The following is a 22,453-nucleotide window of genomic DNA, read 5'->3' as shown; positions in this document are numbered from 1 at the left end:
TTTAAGAAGATGTGCCAATTTTTTGATATTGTGTATTCACATCAATGAACATAGTCTCCTCATGAGTTGAGGCCTTCTTTATGGTGATAACTGGATTCAGATTTTCTATTTCTTCTTGATTCTGTTGTGTTTTTTTTGTAGGAAATGTCCACTTTGTTTAAACTTTTACATTTACTGACATATTATTATTCAGGGTTTGCTCTTATGATGTCTAAATCTCTGTTCTCTCTGTAGTGATAAGCCCCTTTTTATTTCTAATATTACTATCTTCTCTCATAGTTTCTTTTCTGCCCCAATCAATAAAAATACAAGTCAACCCATTTGACCAGTCTTTTTATAAAACTACCATTTTTCATAGTTTTGTTTCTCTTCTATTTGATATACCTCTGTTTGATATTTATTTCCTTCTTTATTGAATTTGTAATTCTGTTCTAATACTTATTATTACCTTCTTTTAAAATATATTATTACCTTCTTTTAAAAATATTTAAAAATTTTTATCATAAATGTTTCTCTATGAGTCTCTTAAAAAAGTAATTACTCCTCCTCCTTTAAAAACTATAAGTAAAAAATAAAAACCATAATTATAATAGCGTTATCACATTTTAAAAAGTTAAGCGATTCCTGAATAGTATCAGATATCCAGTCAGTGTTCAAATGTCTCATAAACATTTCACAGTTAACCCTAAATCTGGATCAAAATAGTTCATACATTGCAATTGGATATATCTTATCTCTTTAATTTATGAGTTTTCCCTTCTGTCTAGGTCATTCTTCCTGTTAAGTTCCCCATAGTTGGGATTTTGCTAATCGAATTCCCATGGTGTCATTTAACATTTTCCTCTAGCTCTTGTAAATATTAATAGTTAGATCTAGAGCCTTGATCAGATTTAGGTTCAATCTGTATGTGTGTGTGTGGGGGGAAGGTAGAATACTTCATAGGTGGTTTTTCTTTCCTTTGTAAGATAGATGTTCCCCTCATTACTTTTTACTCTTTTTAATGTAAGAGCTACAAATTTGCCAATAGTAGCTCTCATGCTTTCATGTTCTCTACTGTCTAGTCTTTGTAAGATTCCACTAACGGCCCCTCATGTTACACAGCTGTGCTCCCAGGGTGCTTCCCTAGGACAGAGGAGCAGGCGTGGCAGTTTGGGACGCCCACATCAGCGCCGAATGTTCTACTCGCACCTACAAACCCCGACTCCGGTCCCCTCCTGGGGGACTCGCCCCGCCGCCCGGACCCCGCCGCCCGGACCCCGCCGCCCGGACCCCGCCGCCCGGACCCCGCCGCCCGGACCCCGCCGCCCGGACCCCGCCGCCCGGACCCCGCCGCCCGGACCCCGCAGCGGGTGCTCACATTGTGCACGTTCGGGGTGCTGAGGCTCCTCCGCAGGTGCCGCGCTTTGGTGGAAAGGGCTTCTTTGACTGTGACTGCCTGTAAATTTGGAAATAATATTAATTGCTCTCCTTTGATGACAAAAGCAGCATATGTTTATTGTGGATGACTTAGAAATACAGACCTAAAGACCATGTCAATCCCACACACACTCCCCCATATTTACAAAAATGGAAACTTTTTGTACCCACTAATTTTTTTGCTTAATCTATCAAAAATATTTTTTTCATAAATAAAACCAGGAAAATTGCTGAATTAAAGAAATTTATATGTTGTCAATTTTTTTATAGATGAGCAGAGGAAATGTAGAAGAAATATCTCTAACTATATATTTTGTCAAAGTAACTGTTTTTTTTTCTAATGAGCCCACCACTCAAGTGTTCCCTCTTGGACAGGTATAGAGAGAAGGTGTTTGGTAAATAAATCTATCTTTGTCCATTTGCAATGAAGACTGGTGACTCAACCTCTGGCCCAGTTACTTGCCTGCCGGAGCCGCTCAAGGCTCAAAATGTTCTCCACCTGCAGCACGCCACGCGTGTACTTCTCAATGTACGTTTCTCCATCTGACGTGCCTTCGTTTTCACTCCTTGCTGCCATGAGGGCCAGTGTCTCCCGGTCCTCAATCTCCTCTGTTGCCTAAAGTGACAAGAAGACAATTATAATACTTCTAGATGAACAGTATATATTTTTTTTTTTATCAAGACTGGTGAGAAAATGATTTAAAAGTTTTGAGAATGAACATTTTCCATTACTTACGTTGCGATCTTTTAAAAAAAGTGATATATATTTTTACCTTTGGTATATTGGATACTATTTCATAGGTTACACCGCAGGAATAAAATATATTTTTCAATGACATTCTCCTCTTCAAACTCTGGGTGAAACTCTGGTAGAAAAGGAAAACTGAATTAAGTGATCTGAAAATATAAGTTATTTTGTTTTGTACAAATTGTAAAAGCATTACCAATCACTGTTTTTGATACACCCACAATACTCAAAATAGAACAACAACAACAACAGAAAAGGAACAGAAAAAAAACAGAAAAATAATCTCTGTGTCCACCCATGAGGCACAATGATGTCCCACTATTATTTGGGCAGAGTATAGAATTTGCAGCCTACTCAGGGTTTTTATTGTGGTTGCTTCTCTCTCTCCCATTTGCTGCCTTTCTTCTGATCATGCCAGGGTTGAATCAGTCTATCCGGGCAGGATCAGTTTTGTGGACAGTGCCTCTGAGATGAGACCTGGGGAGGCATTCGGATGGGGATTTATTTGGGGCCTGCATTTTGTCCTACTTTTGTCACTAATCCTCTCTTGGATCCGGCACTTAACCCTTTAAACAGTAAAATCTCATAGCTCCACTGCCTGCTAGGATTATGGGTCTCAAATCGACCAAGGTGCAAAGTCCTTGTGGATGACATTAACTTTGCTATCCTCAGACCCCACTATTTTGGATAAATGAGAATCAGACTGTAACTTGGCCAGTATGGTAACAATCTGCACATCCACTGTGATAACATCACAAACACTACTTTGTGATAGAAGGGAAAACTTCGAGCTCATCGATGCAACTGCAGAATCAGGGCCTGTACTACCTGTTTGTTGTAGATATTGGCTGCAATCCGTTTTCGTAACACTAACTCCATGGCAGCTGGGTGGCTGAGCTGGACTGTGGTCTTCACTATCAGGTAAATCCTTTCATTCTGGGGAGTGACCCTATTCAAGTGAACAGAATCATGCACTGAGGAGTCCCAAGAGGCTATGGCTGAAACCTAGAAAAGGGAGAAGGATAGAGAGATGGAAACAAGACACAAGTCAGGTGTATCACCCACTAGAGAAAGAAAACAAATGCAACTCAACTGAATGATAGTGTCCTCAACCACAGGTTCCATTTTTTTTTTTAAAGTTCCCTGTCCTCCACCCCAAAGCAGACCATAGTAGTTTAATGGGAAGACAGGCCCACAGGCACATGAAGCCCTTAAAGAGAACTTTAGGGATCAATTACCTCCTCATCACTGTGCTTTATGATGGGCAGGTAGAAAAACTGGCTGCCATGCTCCTTGGGCAGGATGGAGTTCACGCCCGAGGCATGGGGGCCCACCAGCTGTTCATTGGCACTGAGGTCATCCGCTAACCAAGACCAGGGCACAGAAACAAAAGTGGGGGGAAAGTCAGTTTTTAATTAAGACCAAATAGATGAAGTTTACATGTAATATGTTCAATTTTTCTTTCAGTCCTTATCCTGAAGTTGATATAGACTCCAATACTCCCTCACAATCACTTTTATTCTTTACAGAATTAACTATGGGGCCAAAAAGTTGCCTTTGCGAGTCTCCTACCAAATGAACTGAGTATATTCTATATGTAGTGCAAGGAGCAAATATTTTTATTACATATACACAACTTAAAATTTTGATGGTTTCTGATACCAATTCCTCCTGTAACTTAGTGTTAGGTTTGTTGTCCTACTTATATAACTTACACTAAATTCGATTTTGAGAAGTTCAATTATCAATTTAGAATCAAAGTCCTGAGCACTTTGGAGAAATCTGATAACCTTCCAATGTCGTACCAAAGCGGAATCCACCCTTCACAAATCTCTGTAATGGCCACCCAGTTTCTGCTTGTACATCTCCAATAATGGGGAACGCACCACTTCATGAGGTACAGTCTACTTCTAGGCTTTTAAAAAATTCTTCATATGAAGGGCCAAAGCCAATCTCCTCATGTCTGCCATCTACCCATCACTGGACTTCCCTCCACGAGAGAGGCTTTGAGGTTGTGTGCTGAGGATCCCAGCGGCCGTGCAGAAGGGCCTGCCAGAGCCTGTCTCTCCCCAAACGCAGCAACTCTGCTTCTGTTTTCTATGCCTGGGGTTCCACTTAAGACTTCATTGTGAAAATGGGTTTTACTACTAAAACATATTAAAAACCACTGCTCTAGAGTCACCCAGGTTTGATCTAATTGCTACAGTGAAGGACAATCCTAACGTAGGGGGACTGTCATGTTCCCGTACCAACACCACTGTGGTGGGAGCAAAGGACACTAGTCAGAAATGCAGATGCCTACTCCCTTGCAAAGCCTAGAGATTCAGAGTCTCTGAGGGTAATTTCCATGTCTGTTAACATTTCCGAGCAATAACTGCAGTAGTGTTTCTATATGAAGTTCTCAATCTCTCTTCTAAAGATTAAATATCCACACCTCTCTTCTAGTGCTCTTACGTGTCACGGCCATATACATTTAGTTGGACTAACAGTATCACCTAGATATGGCATATGAGTAATTAGAAAAGTGATTCAATAAGGATTAAAATCATGTGGGTCTGAAGAGATTACAAACCTTAATTAAATGTGATAACCCCTAGATAGTTAGGGGTCTACTTACCGTTCAAATCAAGGAAGAGAACTGGTATGTGGGTTTCCATTCCAGGTGGAGGGATCCTAAATTTAATAACAAAATTTAATCACAACCAAATAGGTGTCTTACATCTTGATAGGTAATCAGAAAGCACAGAGGCACGAATGCAGAGGAGAACCATGCTCTTGGAGATACAGGTTCCATTAATGAAATATGTTCACATGCTTGACATTCCTATTAATACAAACCATGGGAATTGTGTGACTTCTATAAAGAACTACCAGTTGTGTATATGAATTACATGTAATTAACTGAGACAAAGATTATTTGAAGCTTTTCTAAAAATAATTCTAGTGATGGGGGAAAAGAGATGGGAATGTTGTTACAGTGGGAATAGGGGAGAGGATCAAAGACCAGAGGAAGTATACAAAAGAGATAATATTCAAAAGCTCAAAGAAGGAGAGAATGAAAGATGGAGGAAAGGAGGTAGAGCTGTGTGCAGAAAAGACCAAAGCTGTGTTTCATCAAAAACTTGCCCATCTGCATCAGAGTCAGCTTTGGAGGGGGGTGGGGGGGGCGCTCTTAAAATGAAAGACCTGGGTGCATCCTTTTTCTTCCAAATCAGAATAATTAGGAAGGGGACCAGGACTCTACATTTTACAAATGAGGTAAAAGTCTAAAGAGGGCCTCAAAGAGCAGAACACAACGGGACTGGGCTGGCTGTTTATCACAAGTGGCTGCCACACACTGCGTGTGACCTATAGGATTCCAGCACAGATGAAAATCTGCAGGGAGAAACATCAGGTTAAAAATTCTGTGCCTGCAAACTCAGATTTTCTAGTTATATAATCCCACGGAACCAATTACACTTCCATTCATCATTACAGATACAAGTAACATCACTCATGTTTCTGCGCCTATCCAAAAGAGATGATCTGGGCATGTGTTCAAAAGAAATCTGCTTTCTCCTAAACGCCTAGGATATATTCTTAAGAATAAGAATGAGAATAAGCAGCAGCAGTAGTAGCAGTTACCCTTTAATGAATGGGCCCTATAAACAAGGCATTTTGTATATATATTCTCTAATCTTCATAACATTATCATAAAGGTAGCCCCATTAATGATTAAGAAAGAAGCCTCAGAGAAGGTAAGTGAACAACACTTAAGAGCTATAGCTGGAAACCGCATCCAGATCTAATGGACTGCAGAGTCGAGGATATCACCCTGTTTCTTATGAGCATGAGGACTGACATATCAATCGATTAATTGATTGTAGTTTAGATATATCTTCTGCCCTCTTTGACTACACCCTGGAGATACCCTTCTTTTGAGCCAAAACAAGAGAATTTCTGGAGATCAGGAAACCACGTCCAAGTTGCTTATGCAGAGGAACTGAGGAGTGTGGTATTAGATTCCAGACCAGGTAATAAATGCTCTCTGGCTTCCTGTGAGAGGAAGTTGTCTGCGGTCGGGAGGAAAAATGGGAAGGCAGCACTGGAGATGGGTGCCCTTTCCCTGGGCAGCTCATGCTATTTAACATTTCCTGTGATAATCTGGGAAAGTCACTTGCGTGACTCTTGCCACAGGCCCTCTGAACCATCCTGTCAGACCTGCACAGAAGGAAGGGTGGACTTACCAGTCGGCAGGTGCCCCGGGGATCCCACTGCCTGGGGCTGGCACCAGCACGGCATTCCTTTCCTCAGTCAGCCCCACCCACTGCTCCACAAGCCGGGCTTCCCGCTCCACTTCATCCTCGGTTTTCTCTGTGGGGCAGAATGAGGGAATGAGTACCAAGAGCGGAAAAAGTACAATTTCTACATTTAAAATAGATGAGTACTTGGTGATATCCATACATGGCTTGAACATCTGCTACATTACAAAGGATTTGAGGCTTTGAAGTTCAAGCCTGAGCACCCAGTTGGGCTTGGAGAGGCTAGGACACTAGTTAATGAACCACAAACCAGGAGAGTAGAAGGAGCATTGAAACAAGGATTAAAAGACTTGGGTTATTTTACTGGTTCTGTAAAATGTGGGGAAGTGATTCAATAGATGAATTTAGTTTCCTACTCTGTCAAAAAGGTATAATCAAGTCGTATCTACTTCATGCACTTGTTGGAATGATCAAATGAAACGATGGATGTGACAGTGCTTTATAAAAACTAAACACCATTTTATATAGAGAATTAAAGAATACCATATGCCGCACCCTGCAAAACTAACTTTATTTTCCTTCATGCTCATTATGAAGAGATTTTATTTGACATATTTTGAAATCCTCTTACCTATGGCACAACTCTGGAGCTACCTGGACATAGTGAGTTTCATAGGTGGAGCACATGCACAAAGGATGCTAAGAACGTTGAGCTGAGATGTTGTGTTGGGAAGAATTTTGGCTAACTTCTTCATGAAGTGGATTAACACCTGTGATGTGTCCTTTGGTGCCGAATCATCCGCAATGAGTAAATCATAAAGTGAGGATGAGAGACTATGGGTTTCAAGAGCATATTTCTACTCTGGAATCCAGGAGGCAGTGGCCAGCGTAAGCGGATTGCATCCTTAGAGCTCGGGCAGTGGCTGGAGCTGCAGCCAGCTTTGGCTGAGTGCATGGCTACCTCCCAACAGCAGCTGGGGCTGACCTGCCAAAGGCTGTGCTTTTAGAAGTGACCCTTTAGCTGCTGTCAGTTCCATGTTCTGAGCCTGAAATAGCTCATTACTGAGATATGGTATTGATCATATTTGCATTCATCAAAACATAATTTTAGTTTAACATTTAATATCACAGTTAACTCAGAGTTTTATAAAAATGTATTAATTTCAAACTCAGAGCCTTCTTAAGCTAACACTGTACAATATGATACACAAATATCTATAATTGTTATAAAGTTAAAAACTAAGATACCATTACCCAATGAAGAGAAGAAAGCAACCCACTGCAACTGTCTAGAAGTGAAAAAGCTACTCCCGGGAAAGTTTAATCTCACCTACCTTTTTTATTGCTGATTTTTTTAATCTGTTCATCTAAGTATTCTCGCCGCTTAATGAGTGCATCAGACCACCTCTCTCTTACACAGTTTAAGTCTTCTTCCTGACATGAGGGAAGGAAAGCATTTTTCTGTAAAGTGCATAAACAACTAGTATTTCTTTTTTAAAAAAAAGGTATTTCATTGATTAGAAACTTTTCATTAGGAAAGGCCATTGAACATTGCAAGTTCAGTGTGATTAATATGCAAGAAAGCAAAGAGGCCTCACAAACCCTGCATGCTGATCGAGAATCCCGTTACTCAGAAATCAGAGCCCATGTATTTCCAAAAGGATAATTGTACCTAAAAGCAAGAGAGACTCAAACTACACCAGCTGTTGGATGATTCCTACATGGTGTGTGTGTGCTTGTGTGTGCTTAAGCTGTAGCTATTCATCTGAAATATTTGCAATTCTCAGCTGAAGGACACCATGAACAGAGCCCAAACCATGTAACAGCAAATGGAATGGAAAATGACAGCTATTTTCATAGTTCACAGTTTAATGGCCTGATGACCTGTATTTTCTGAAACGCAAAGGATAGATCAGCAGAGAACCTTCCAAATTTGCCCCTACCATGAGGTAACAAAAATCTCCCATGCAAAAACCCAACATGCAGTCAGCCATGCTCCCAGAACTCCCAGAAGCGAGCCAACGGACTTCACGTGGATACGTGGCAGGAAGCGCAGACAGCTGCAGGAGTGAGTTAATGGTGTTGCTGAGATCCAAGGGGATGTTTCTCTTATAGTTTGTTTTTGCTTGCTTGTTTCCTTTCTTAGTAAAATTAGGATGAGGGAAAGAACCCATAATTCTATTCAAAATGTGTGCTAATTTGCTTAATTCTAATCTAACCCTTAAGACATTACATTCAGAGCAGACACCTGCAGACTTCTGAGGCCCTACCTACAATGCACACACATGTTAAGCACAGGAAGGCACACCAGGAAAACATGCTTTTGAAGTTTATGTGGAGAATTAGTAGAGACACTGGGAACCAAACCCCAAATAGTCCATCCTAGTTTGCTGCCTTGACCACTGCTATTATTGCTCATTCCGTGATAGCAGGTCAGTCAGCGGTGACTGGGTAAAACCTCACATTTGCACATATTAAAAAGTTGAGATTTAAATTCTCCAGATTATAGGTAATTAACCTTGGCCTTAATGAGAGAAGAAAACTGGCTAAACAAAACTGTGTGCATAAAATGTCCTCAATTTTCTTATCCAACAAAAATCTCTTAAGTAAAATGGCATATTAGAACAATACTACTCTCTTGGATGTAAGGAGCTAAGTGTAGTTTCTCGTAGGAAAGACAAGAATCTACTTACAGAACATGGATAGATAACTGCACAAATTTTAAAGTCACCAATTTAATACAGCAATCATGGTCTTGCTTAGAAAGGCTTTATAAGCTAGTAATTTGAGATGGCATAGCAAAATAGCAGTATTTGGTTATAAATTTTAAGCTGACAGAGAAATCTATAGAGAGGCAGTATTGTATCCCTGATTACATTTAAAGCAAATCAAAAGCAAGTGAAAAACTGCATTTTCTTGCTCTACGCTCCTCCTTCCTCCGCCCTGCTCTCTGCTTTGCGGGTGCTGGCAATTAGCAGCAGCTGTGCCCCATGCCACAGGATTGACGGCAGCAATACCTGATAACTATCCATATCATCACCATCCTCATCATCTCTCTGGCAGGAAAAAAAATAAACACAAAGGACATGCGTTTTGTTTCTCAAACAGCACACTTAAATAATTCTTTAAGCTTAACACACACATTACAATGGACAGCACACACATCAGCATCATAAAACATTCAATTGAAACGCAAAAAGATTTAGTAGATTTAATTAACTTGTCTATAATTACTTAAGAAATTTAAGTTTAAAAAAATAAAGAAAGGAGCCCCGCCGGTGTGGCTCAGTGGTTGAGTGTTGACCAATGAACCAAGAAGTCACTGGTTAGATTCCCAGTCAGGGCATATGCCTGGGGTTGCGGGCTCCATCCCAGCAAGGGGCGAGCAGGATGTTTCTCTCTTATCCATGTTTCTATCTCTCTATCCCTATTCCTTCCTCTCTCTCTAAAAATAATTTAAAAAAACATTAAAAAATAACAAAGAAAGGAATCATTTAAAAACAAGAACTCTCTTAGATGGGACTACCTGCCTTACTGCATTGTTATGCAAATACTTGCTGTGTATTTGTGGGTGAGCTATTTGAGATTTAGAGTAGGTTTAGAAACACAGAATGACAGAGAAAGGACTTTAGGGAGCCCATTGCTTGACCTTTGAGTTTTAGTCATGAGGCAACTAAGGCCCAGAGGATGAAGTGATTTAATCCAAAAATCACACACATAATGGTAGGGGCAGGCCTGTAGTCTCCCACCTCACCACACCACTCTCACTGATGAAATCGTCACAGTGAAAGCTCACTGGGGAACCTAAATCTATCTACATTCAGGGCTCTGCACTAGACCACTGCAATAAAAGCAAAGGTCACTATTTTAAATATACGGATCTATCATTATTCACGATTGTGTATATCACCATCCATACCCATCAGCTGAGAAAAATCAGAACTGTATTGAACCCACAGGAACTGTTTACAATAACATAAAATAACAATTTTGGCAAAAAAAAAAAATTTGGCAAATAAAATCACAGTGTTTAAAATAAAAGAGTTTTAGTTGAGACAATTTTCCTTAAAAATAAAAATAATGAAATTCCCATTTGTAGAGAATATTCATCCATATGGAGGCAGGTTCTATTCAAAATGAATGCTGGGTCATGTAACAACTTTCTTTCATTTTTTTCTACGGTTACTGGAAGGTTAGTATTCAAATAGTGGTCTAGTCATAAAAAAAACAAACCTGTTTTTTTTTCAAGTTTAAAAACATAATTACATTATCCTCATACCTAAGTATATTTCAAAATATACTGTTACTTACAAGTGCTTTAAAAATACACTTAAGATTATTCTCTGTCTAGACTTAAAAAAATATACTTTGTTTTAATTTGGCAACCACCATTATCATTTGTGTAAGTAATTCATTAAATGCAAGCCAAATACTGAAGTAAGTTTTCATGAATTAATTCCCCATGTTAATGAATCATTTATCATTATTTTTTAGATATAGGAGATACTTCTATTAACTGAAAACTAGCCTGAGCTTCTACGATGGATAACTGTTGTGATGCCAACATATTCTGGATTGGCCTCAGCTACTGAATCAGAAAATTTCTAAAGTACTACATCAACAACAAAAAGTTACTGGATATGTCCTTGATTGGACATGGCAGTAAAAATAAATAAATAAAAGCTTTAAAATAGCCACAGTTTAAATTTGCATGACTGGTACTATGCTCTTTAAAGAACAACATTTAGTACTGGGGAAAGGCTGATATTTGAGAGCTCAAATCTTGACAAAAATCAGTTTTAACTCAAGAGGTACAGCTGTTTTACAAAGTGCAAATAAGCAATCCTTATAATATTCCTAGAATGGGGCATTTAGTCAGTTGATATTCCATATTCTGTAGGTCACGGTTTAGGACACACAGATTCAAAGTTTTATTTAAGATCAGAAACTTGTTAAGCAACAAAAATTTTACTGCAGAAAGGGAGCTCAGAGAACTAATAAGTATACCTCATCATTTTGAAGAGAAAAAGGGAACTTTTCAAAATTACCCAGTCAAGGTAACTATGCAGGGAGGCCAAATTAGACTTAAGCACACAGGTCTCCCCACTCTAATGGTTTCTACGAGGCCCCGAGGCCACCCCAAAGTTGACAGCCAAGTGAGGGACTGAACTGGGATGAGAATACAGACAGTCCAATTCCCTCCTCCACCCACAAGGAAAAGTCTTGTGGAAAAGACTGTCCCCAGAGTTTCACTCCTACTCTCCCCCAGGCCCTGGGAACTCTGGCCTGAGAGGAAAGCAGTGTCTAACAAAGCTATTCCTCCCTTAAGGCCTGAGAGTCCAAGAATGTTCTTTTTAGCTTCCAGAAAAGTCTTTGCCTGAAATCCATGAAACCAAAAGGAAAGAGAGATAGAAGGCGAATCATTCTTGAGATGGACTGGGCTTACACCCAGACTCCACGAGAAGTGTCCCCTTCCTCTCATGACAGGGACAGTGTCCCCTCTCATGTGACAGCGAGGGAGCCCCAATGTAATGGTCTGATTTCTCCCAGTCCCTAATTCATACCTGAGAATAAACTGGGGACTTGAGGAAGCACATGCGTTCCTTTAGGACACTGGGGACAATTTCCTAATCTTAAAGTTTATTTTCAATGAGTACTCCAGTAATATGAAGATCAATTCCTAGAGGCTTTAATCTTTTAATTTTTAAAAATGAAAACACTAGATTTAGTAAGTAGATCAGGCCAGGCAGCAATGCCAAATATCCAACATAATTTGGACCAAATATAAAACAAAACCTGCCTAAAGTAAATGAATACTGTAGCATTAAAATGTATATTTATAAATAAAATAATTATTAATCAACACTAAGCCAATATTGTATTTTAAATCTAGAAAAAGGGCAATGGGTGGAAATATGAGGGCAGGGACAAACAGATGGTTAAGGCAAGGAATTCTGTTGTATTCCCAAATAGGTGTCTCCATCACAGATCACGGATTTCCTTAATTCTGCAGTAATCAATCTTCGTTAAGTTCTGTTTCAAACCTGTTGGTCTTACCTGGTAACTGTCCAGCCCTCTTTGGAGCTTGGTGGACCGGGCAGTCACACAGCCAATAGATACTGACAGGATGGCTTCAACCATAAGTGGCAGTGTCCCCGAATGCTGTACAGGTTTTACTGTGACTTGCACTCTCCGGGAATGACCCTGTGGAGGTGAGGGTGCCATGAGGGAGTGATGTGGAAATGGGTGCCAGGAATGGGAATGGGGAGTGAAGGGGGAAGAGGACAAAGAAGGGAAACAAATTAGGGAACAAAGAGTCAAATAATGCAAAAATTCCAGAGACTGTGTGTTAGAGTGGGACAAAGAAACATGAGACAAAAGCAAACCGAGTACCTGTCTGAGCTGAAAGATGCCTCCAGTGTTGACGTCTTTCGCCTGGTGAAGCTCCACTGCGGCATACTCCCCTAACTCGTTCAGTTCTAATATGGAGATCCACATTTCTATTCTGCGAGTCACTTCATTCCACCTGCAGAACGCATTCCAACATACAGCACTCTCAATGCCCAGGGACACTATTAGGAATAAGCCACTGTTCATTGACCACTTGCTATGTGTTAGGCACTGGGCTATGGATGTTGCGTAGACTATTTTCTATTAACTCTCAAAAAACTTTTGGTGTACGTTCTTTATATTTTATTGAGGTATAACTTACATTTAGTGACATGTCCAGATCTCAAGCACAGTTTGATGAGTTTTGACAAATGTATACATCTGTGTAAGCTATCCCACCGTTAACCTCAGAAAGTTGCTCTTGCCCCTTCCCATTCACCCCACAGCTACCCTTCCCTGCAGCAGCCATGTAAGCTCACAGATTAGTTTTGCCTTTTCTAGAACTTCATGGAATCATATAGTAGTATATACTCTTTTAGGTCTTGCTTATTTGGTTCTGCATGTTTTTGAGATTCAGTTAAGTGGATAGCAATAGTCTTTTTAAAATTTCTGAGTACTATTCTATTATATGAATACTACTACAATTTGTTTATCTATTCTCACATTGAAGGACACTTGCATTATTTGCAGTTTAGGATATTATAGAGTTGCCATAAACATTTGTGTGTACAAATCTGCTTGTTTTCATATTTTTGGGTAAATACCGAAGAGTGGCATTGCTGGGTCACAGAACAGGCAGATGATTAACTTTACAAGAAGATATTCTCCTGTTTTCTTCTATAAGCTTTATGTAGTTTTGTGTATGGTGTGAAGGAAAAATCAAAGTTGTTTTTTTCCATATTGGTATGCAATTTTTCAGTCTTGTTTGTTGAAAAGATTTTCTTTTCCCCATTGAATTTCTTTGTTGCCCAGTGGTTCCTGTGATCATTCTCGTTTCACAAATGAGAAAACAGGCTCAGAGAATCCATTTTCTTAACTATTGTCCAAGTGCTACTAGTACTCTTGGCCCTGTGTCTGAAGCGCACAGGAAAGTACGAACCTGTCATGCAGCGTTCTTGTCTTAGCATGAAGAGAATCCACCTCCCAGATGGAGCTACCATTTCCAGCACACCGGTGGCCCCACACTTCAATGGCCAGTGCTCCATCTGAAATGAACTCCAGGAATTCCTCGGTTACGTTCACCACATAGTCCTGGGGTCAGGGGGAGGAAAGACAGAGCGACAAAAATTACACATAAAGAAATCTGTGACATTTTTCTTTTTACCTTTTAATTGTATATAGTTCACTTTGGAGTATATTAGCTAGATCCCAACCTTAAAAACCATCTCTACTGTTTTATAGAACACCATCAAGAAAAAAAGAATATAAAATCTGAAAGTGATATTATGAGGTAATTTAACCCCACCCCTTTCTTTTATAAATGAAGATAATGAAGAATGCTACTTGTTCCATGTCATACTGCTTGTTAGTTATAGAGCTGACTGACTCTACGTTCCCTCAGTCCTGGTTCATCATTTATAGCTCCCCAGCTGCTCTGACGTTCAGCTGGCATAGACCAGTAAGCACATCAAAAGAGGAACATTTGATTGCTCCTTGCTTTGGTGTAGAAGACTAATAACAGGATATAATTTTACATGATCATTGTCATGATTCTGAGCTCTTGCTCCTAGACTCTCCCACCCCCAATTCCTCATTTAAAACACAAACAGATGACTGTGAGGAAACGAATGCTAACTGACTGAGTAGTAGGGAACAAAGTCAATTTTCTTTCCACTCGCGACTCAGAAGGTGAAGACAACTCTGTGACTAACTTCTGGCAAGAGCTATCCAACCTCACACTATTTAACTTCTCATTTATTTCCTTTAGAGACAGAGCAAGCATTTTAGAAGAAAAATAAACTTAATGACCAATTAGTACAATCTACACACTTTAAAGATTAAATAAACCCCAAGGGCACATAATGATTCCAGGGGCCCTGAGACCAGTATTTACTATACCAGCTGTTAACTAGAATGCACTTGAAATTCGGATTTTATCATCCTGCTAAATAGCAGCTTTGTAGATCCAAAGAAACACAGAGAATACAGAAAAAAAAAAAAGATTAATGAAAAATTTGAGAAACAGATTGCTGAGAACAGGTAATAAATGTGAGTTGTTTTCAGAAAAAGAAAGACTTGATAGTCTTTACATGTGTGAAATTTTATAAACGGTGATATGGATTTGTTTTCTAATTGTAGAATTAGAAGAAATAGGCACAGTTTAAAAAAAAATAAATAAAAGGTCTTGAGTACCTATTAAGGATTGTCCATGGAAAAACAAAATTACACAGAAAATAGAGTCTGTCTGTCAAAAATGACTTGCTGGCATTCCAATGTGAAAACCAGAAGGGCAGCTAATGTCCTAAAGTAGGTCTATGCAATATTCCCCCCACATTTGCTTTTCCCATTTTATATTTTCTTTCAAAACTCATATGGTAGCCCTAACTGGTTTGGCTCAGTGGATAGTGTCGGCCCTGTGGACTGAAGGGACCCGGGTTCTAGTTTGGTCCTTGGACTGTGGTGCCTTGGTTGCAGGCTCGATCCCCAGTAGGGGACGTGCAGGAGGCAGCTGATCAATGTTTCTCTCTCATGGATGTTTTTAACTCTCTATCTCTCTTCCTTGCTCACCGGAAAATCAATAAAAACATATATAATAATAAAAGCGTAATATGCTAATTAGACTGGACTGACGAACAAGCTTCCGGACGAAACCGAGACTGCGAGGGCTGAGGCAAGCCGTTGCAGCTGTGAGGGCCGAGCCCCTTGCATGAATTTTGTGCATCGAGCCTCTAGTATTAAAATAAAATAAAATAAAAGACATACTGATTAAAGAAAAACAAAAACAAAAAAAATTCAAGGAAAAAAAACACACCTCATATGATACATTAGAATACTATGCTTAGAATTCTATACTATATTTAAAAGAATGAAAATATCTACAGCAACTTACATGTTAAGATGTCCACATATATCAAAGTAACAAGATACAATTTTGCAATATGTATAATGTAATCACATTTTTGTAAAAAAGTGTTTTAAGAAGTTGTGTGCATGACATTAAGAGTGTGTATCTATGCCCATTCATACGCATGAGCATATGTTTACCACACATACAAATGCTGTGGAATACAGAAAATAGTTTATCAAAATATGTAGCAAACTGTCATTGATCATCACACCTCTGGGGAGTACGATATCGAGTACAGGCTTTTCAGATTTTATTTCAAAATCTTTAAAATTTTTTGAAATTATATTGAAGTACACTTTGAGGTTATAAAGCCCAATAAACATATTATGTCTATAAAACATTCTTATGGGGGAAATTTCTAAAGTACAAGTAGACTTTTAAACTACACTCAGATTTGTTGCCTCCCACATAACTCATTTCATACCTTACAGTGAGAGAAGGTCACGCTATACTGGGCATCCTTGGACTGTGGGGAAGGTACCTCTGGGTCCACTACTGGGGCAGCCACTGTGGACTCACACTGGTCCCAGAATGTGTATTGACAGAAGACAAAATTCGAGAGGTTTAAGGGCAGCCCAGTTGCTTCTTTAATTTTTACCTGAAGAGACAGATTTTTTAAAATGCAACTATAACTTCCATAAAGAAAACATTAAACTATGCATTCTTTTCTTATTCCAACTTCCCCAAATTTAAGATTAAGCGATGAAATAATCAGTCATCCACCTGACATCTGAAAATATTTGGCACCGCTTCATTAGGGTTCTATCTGTAATGAAATCTGTACCGTAGTTCTATAACTAGCATATAAACTTGGCAACAAATACATACAATGCTCTAAAATTTTCCTAGTAATTGAGTTTCTGATATAGATACAACCATTCTAGAAAAGTATGATTCAACAAACAACACACTCCTTGCATGCCAAATACACAGCTGTTTGAAATACCACCCAAAGGTCATCAGAGAGCGTGCTTATACTTCTGAAAAAAGGACTGTTCATCATTGTATTTATTGCCAAAAAGTTTAACTTCTACTATGCTCTGTGAAACACTCATAAAATTTTCTATACAATTGTTTTGAATTAAGAAGTCATTTTTCTGAGCCTCCCAGCACTGTCATCTCACCCGGCATGTCAGTTTTTTGACTCGGTGAATGACTTCCCCACTGCTGTCTACGACTTCAAGACTCCCACTCTCACTGGAGTTCTCTGAGGAGTCGTCTTCCACCACGCGCTCCGGGACAGTCCCTGTGACACGCATCACTTCCACGTGGAGACGCCCTGCGACCTGGGTCAAGGGACCAGAGGACGCGGGGTTAAAAGGCATCGTGGACAACACAGACGGAGACAGAAAGCATTCTACAATCCCCGCAGTGAGCAGCTGCACAGCTATCACTCGGCCATCGCCAGCAAGGAGGAGCTCAGCACTCCTGGAGCCAGTCCTTCCCATGCTTGCCCCTCCAATCATCCTGCCTGACTCTGAGCCAAACTTACCTGCCTGTAACTTGCCTTCTGGAGTCATCTTCATTCTTATCCTTCTTGTACCGGACAGCCCACACACAGCTTCAAGACTACTATCATATTCTACCTGGAGTCACCTATTTTCCATGTGTGTATATATACGTTCACTTACTCATGCTATCAAATACCTGGCCTCTTGGGAATACCAAAATAAAGACGCAGACTCTGCTGACAGGGCACTCAGTCAAGTGGGGAAAGACAGAGAAGTAAAAGCGCAGTAACAACAGTGTAGACTAGCTGCTACAACAGAGATGATGTACTGGTTGTTATGGAATAAATTTATCACCTCAACAACTATTTGCCAAGAACTGACACCGTGCCAGGAACTGCGCTAAGTGTTGTATTGACAATAGTGAAACAAACAGACGTGGTCACTGGGTTCAGGGAGTTCCTATTCTCCTGGGAGAAGAGAATGGGCTGTCATTCCCACTGGAGCTGAGGGGGTGAGACCTACTTCAGGAGAAACAGCACACACACAGCCAGGGAGTTAGAAGGAAACAGTTCCTTTAAAATGGTTTTTCCAAAAAAGGGCTTAAAATGTCCTCACTATCCTGGTGGTTCTCAGAATAGGTGCTAGTTTAATAGTATCTCTCTTAAAGTTAAGAGAGAAACAAATCAAAATTGTTGAAATTTGCATTCCCAGAGTTGTAATTGGCCAAGTTATCTTTTATACAACAGTGTGAGGTTGTCATCACTGCAGCTGTGAAGGTGACACATGTTCTGGCAGAGCCACTGTCATCTTAAATAGTGAGCTTGTTTTTAAACGTAGCTCAGACCCAACTTCCACAGCAATGCGCACTGGCGCCAGGGACCTGGGAGACAGTGGCTGACGGTATTTGACAAGGCAGACAAATAGGAGGAAGTAGTAAGGGGGAGGGAGCGAATAAGAGAAATCAGAAGATAGTGATTCTTAAGCTTTTTTTTTTAATGCATTTTGAGAATCTAATACATTTTTAATGTAATTTCAGGGGATTCATGGAACTCTAAAGCCCTCCATGAGCCCTAGCTTAAGAACCCTGACTTAGCCACTGGATCCCTTTGCCACAGGAGTTGTGCCCGTTTTTAACATGAGAAAAAGCAACTCCAGCCCACTGATCTTCCAAAGCAGAATGTTCATGGGGGGTTAGCAGGGTAGGGGGTGTTACGACATGTAGAAGGTAGGCTGTGTACTTGCACACCACAACTGGGAACCTAGGGTTGATTTTCCAGGTTTGCTTTAGGCAGAATGGCATCCTATTCTAACTAAGCCTGCTCTAAATAATCACAAAAAATAACCTTGCATGTTATTGAAGGACAAACTAGGAAATAAGGATATGGTTAAATTTAAAATTAAAACATCAGTTGATGGAATGGAAAAAATAAAAAAAGTCTTAACTTGAACATTTTCTGAAATGTTTTAGGCCTACATAAGACCATATATCTAAATAACTGAAATGTGAGAGTTTAAAAGGGGGTAACAATCCTGGCTGGTTTTCCTCTGCGGTTAGAGTGTCAGACCGAGGACCAAAGCGTCCAGATTCAATTCCTGGTCAAGGGCGCAGGTCAGGGTGGGTACAGGAGGGTACTGATCAATCTCTTTCTCTCTCTCTCTGCCCCGCTCCGCTTTGCCACTCTCTCTAAAGATCAATGGAAAAAATATCTTCGGGTGAGGATTAACCAAAAAATAAAAAATAATAAAAGGGGGTAACAATGGGATAATGAAGCTTGTTTCCTTTGAATATTTTGGGTTTCAAATCTTGTAAAGACCACTTAGAGGCCAGGAGGGAACTAGAGTGTATCACAGGGGTAAGAGATTAAAAGAAATGAATGCAGGGCACAGAGCAGAATCTGGTTTTCAAAGATTTCTAATTTGATTAAAACAAAAAAATTACGAAACAAAAATATAAAATATGTTATAATATTCTTAAAACCATGACTTAAGGTTGATAGTTTCTATTGATGTTAGTAGAGAAAAAAGAATGAGGATTGTGACTCTTTTGCCTAGTTTCTGAATCAACCTCAAGAACTTAAATAGAAAACAAAACAAAAACTTGAACCACCGTCATTTTCTCTGATGCTGGCTTATCCTTACCTCCCCCTGCTGGCTGATGATAGGAACTGCATACTGAAGTTTCACATCACAATATAGACACTCTAAAAACACGTTAGCCACACCGATGAGGTTGTGATTCTCTTGGGCTTCATAGAAGGGGTCACCTCGTTTCCCATAAAGTCTCTTTGCCTGAATGATAGGAGAGGCAGGTAGGCAGTAGAGAAGGAAACAACACATCAAAATGAATAAAATAAAATGATTTAAAACTAGCATTAACAGTTTTTAAAAAGCATTTACTCAAACAAATTTAAAAAGTAAAATTAGAATCACATCACAAATAAAACAAAATTAGCACATTGTTAGTTGGGGAACTAAGTGCTATCTGTGTAGAGGATCCTTCTTCAGTTATTGCCTCATCTTCCCTGTCACACCCCATTTGCAGCCTGCTTCATTTCACTCCCCGTGCTTTGCCTCATTTCCTTCACCGAATCAATTTTTGATTAATAATGCCCAGAAAGTGAAATTGTGCTCTCTAAAATTATTCACAGTAATCTACCCAGCCATGATCACAGCTCAGGGAGCATGAACATATGCTAATGAATATAAAATCCGCACAGACTACATCCAGCTGACTTCTCACAACACTGACGCAGCAGCACAAATTCTGTTCCACTTTATTTCACTTAAAATATAGTAAAAATGCAGCCAAGTAAGAATACACTGTGTTCTCTTCATTTGGTTCTATCTGTGTAGGGATCACATGTTATGTTACTGACCCAACTTAGCATTCCTTTCAAGGTCACTTTTACTTTCCTTTCTTGATCTAAATGTCCAGAGCACCACTACAATGATTGTCAGGTGTGTGCACATGAGTGTGCGTGTCTGTGTTCTGACAATTAAATCATTTATACTTTCTGCTTCTACTATGACCAAGTCTCCTTTACATTTTATCTTTTTTACCTCGGGAACTTTTTCCTTCCATTCTTGATAAAGGTCTCTCATATCAATTAATCTATTCTCCAGCTTCTCAATGGTCCAAACTTGCGTGCCTTTTCCTTTCCTCCTCACTTGAATAGCTGGCTCACTCACTATTGCTCCTCTCTGCAGAACGAAGAAAAGCAAAAGCAAAACAAACAAAACAAACTTGTTATAACTTTTTGGATTGTTAAAGCAATACACATTATTGTAAAATAGCAAGCTTAAGAAATATAATATATACAAAATGATGAAATTCTACCACCTATAGAATATTTTGGTTTATTTTCCATCTCTTATGTATATCAAGGCACACACTTCATTTTTATCAAAAGCAGAACCAAAAAAAAATATGAACTTCCTATCCAATTCTCTCTCTACAGTTTTCATATTATGGTCATCTTCGTGTTCACTATTCTTCATAAACATGAATTTATGAAGAATTCATAAATTCACAGCTACCCATTATTTGGATGGACTACTTATTTGACTATTCTACGTTCAATATTATGGCTGTCTCAAATTTTTGCTATTATAAAGGACACTATGATAAGCATCCTTATACAAAAACCATGTTTACATTTTAAGTTCACTTCTATGACTATGGACTGAGAACACATTTCTCAAAGGTGAAGAACTTGGTCAAATGACCACAACCCAGCAAGACTGGTGAGACACTCCCTCGCTCATTTCTGGCTTGACAATGAATGGATGAAAAACTATTCTTTTTCAAAGTTTCTCCTTAAAGAGAAAAATTTTCAAGTTGAACTGATGGGAAACACCCAAATGGTTGCAGAGTGCTCTGTGAATGTAAAGACAGCATACCAGTCTTCCTTTCTTATTCTGAAACTTAAAATGTAGTAAAAATGCAGCCAAGTAAGAATACACTGTGTTCTTTGCAACAAAACATACACCTCACCCTCATTTCAGAAGGGGGCATTTATACAAAAGAGACAAGCAGGTGGGATTACTTATACACATTTCTAGTTTTAAAGAAAGCATTTAAATTAGCAAACCCTTCAGGCCACCCAAATTCTCATATTCTGATCATAACATATCTAAGGGCATATTCAAGTGAAGGTCCATAGCAGAAGTTTCAAGAAGAATGAAAACTCTGGCTCACTTGAGGATCTCCTTGGGGAGGTTATCTTGGAGGTCAGGTTTACAGTCCATCTTACAGGATTCACTAATGCACACCTTGCTCTCATTCTCACCTTTCTATTAGCACTGAGGTTTGTAGCAGGGATCTGCAGAGTCACCTGGTAGTCAGTGAGTTTGCTCATTTCCTCGGCTAAGAAGTTTGCCTCCCTCACCAAGGTGTTAGCCTTAACTAGCTGCTCGCGCAGTTTTGCCAGGCTCTGCCGGAAGAGTTCATCCCTGTGGTGTAGCAGAAAAGGAAATGAGAAAATGGAAAAGTAAAGGAAACAGCAATCGGTTTCTAAGTGAGTCCCCTTTCTCCTCTCAGGGGTCATCTTCCCTGGATGTGGCTCAAGTTAATCATCTCTTTGCTAGAGAGAGATGCAGCGTGACTGCAAGAGTCAGAGTAGGACATCTGAAGTCAGACTGCTCGGCTTTTATCTCATTGGCCCAACTGACTAGCTAAACGACTGGCAAGTCATTTAACCTCCCCGCCTCAGTTTCCTCATGTGTGAGATGGGGAGTGAAAATGGTAAAATACAGCAGCAGACGTGAAGATTAGCTAAATATAGGTAAAGCATTTAGTGACTGGCACATGATAAATGATCAGTAAATGTCCGATGCTGCTTTATTCCTATTAATTATTATTATAACACAGGAGTTTACTAATGGGTCTACAGACACACCTGGCTTTTTCAAATTCTGGGCTTTTCATTTACTAGATGGGTGATTGAGATAGACTGAATCATTGATGGGCTGCCTCCTGCACGCCCCCTACTGGAGATCGAGCCCGCAACCAGGGCATGTGCCCTTGACTAGCATTGAACCTGGGACCCTTGAGTCCACAGGCCTATCCACTGAGTCAAACCGGCTAGGGCTACCTCAGTTCTGATATAAATGCTTTAAAGTCATTGCTTCTCAGATTTTT

At 39.7% G+C, this 22,453-nt stretch overlaps 1 protein-coding gene across 3 annotated transcripts in view; it reads right to left on the bottom strand.

Annotated features, from left to right (window-relative positions):
• Window positions 1-22,453, bottom strand: part of KIF13A (kinesin family member 13A) — a 202,149-nt gene that overhangs the window by 11,197 nt on the left and 168,499 nt on the right. For 2 of the 3 annotated variants that reach the window (XM_054721440.1, XM_054721441.1), the window contains exons 18-34: window positions 21,603-21,765; window positions 20,374-20,514; window positions 19,453-19,602; window positions 16,987-17,148; window positions 16,287-16,460; window positions 13,895-14,046; window positions 12,799-12,931; window positions 12,463-12,609; window positions 9,423-9,461; window positions 7,740-7,839; window positions 6,391-6,517; window positions 4,782-4,837; window positions 3,403-3,527; window positions 2,993-3,169; window positions 2,190-2,282; window positions 1,876-2,032; window positions 1,358-1,431 (exon numbers count right to left, since the gene is read on the bottom strand). In XM_054721440.1, the coding sequence (XP_054577415.1) occupies window positions 1,358-1,431; window positions 1,876-2,032; window positions 2,190-2,282; window positions 2,993-3,169; window positions 3,403-3,527; window positions 4,782-4,837; window positions 6,391-6,517; window positions 7,740-7,839; window positions 9,423-9,461; window positions 12,463-12,609; window positions 12,799-12,931; window positions 13,895-14,046; window positions 16,287-16,460; window positions 16,987-17,148; window positions 19,453-19,602; window positions 20,374-20,514; window positions 21,603-21,765 (2,170 nt within the window). The remainder of the gene's footprint in view (window positions 1-1,357; window positions 1,432-1,875; window positions 2,033-2,189; window positions 2,283-2,992; window positions 3,170-3,402; window positions 3,528-4,781; window positions 4,838-6,390; window positions 6,518-7,739; window positions 7,840-9,422; window positions 9,462-12,462; window positions 12,610-12,798; window positions 12,932-13,894; window positions 14,047-16,286; window positions 16,461-16,986; window positions 17,149-19,452; window positions 19,603-20,373; window positions 20,515-21,602; window positions 21,766-22,453) is intronic. The other variant, XM_054721442.1, reaches the window with a different exon arrangement.

The sequence above is a fragment of the Eptesicus fuscus genome, chromosome 9, assembly GCF_027574615.1.
Source record: "Eptesicus fuscus isolate TK198812 chromosome 9, DD_ASM_mEF_20220401, whole genome shotgun sequence".
NCBI classification, from domain to species: Eukaryota; Metazoa; Chordata; class Mammalia; order Chiroptera; family Vespertilionidae; genus Eptesicus; species Eptesicus fuscus.
Note: the sequence above shows the minus strand (reverse complement) of the source record. Positions and strands in the feature narration are given on the sequence as shown.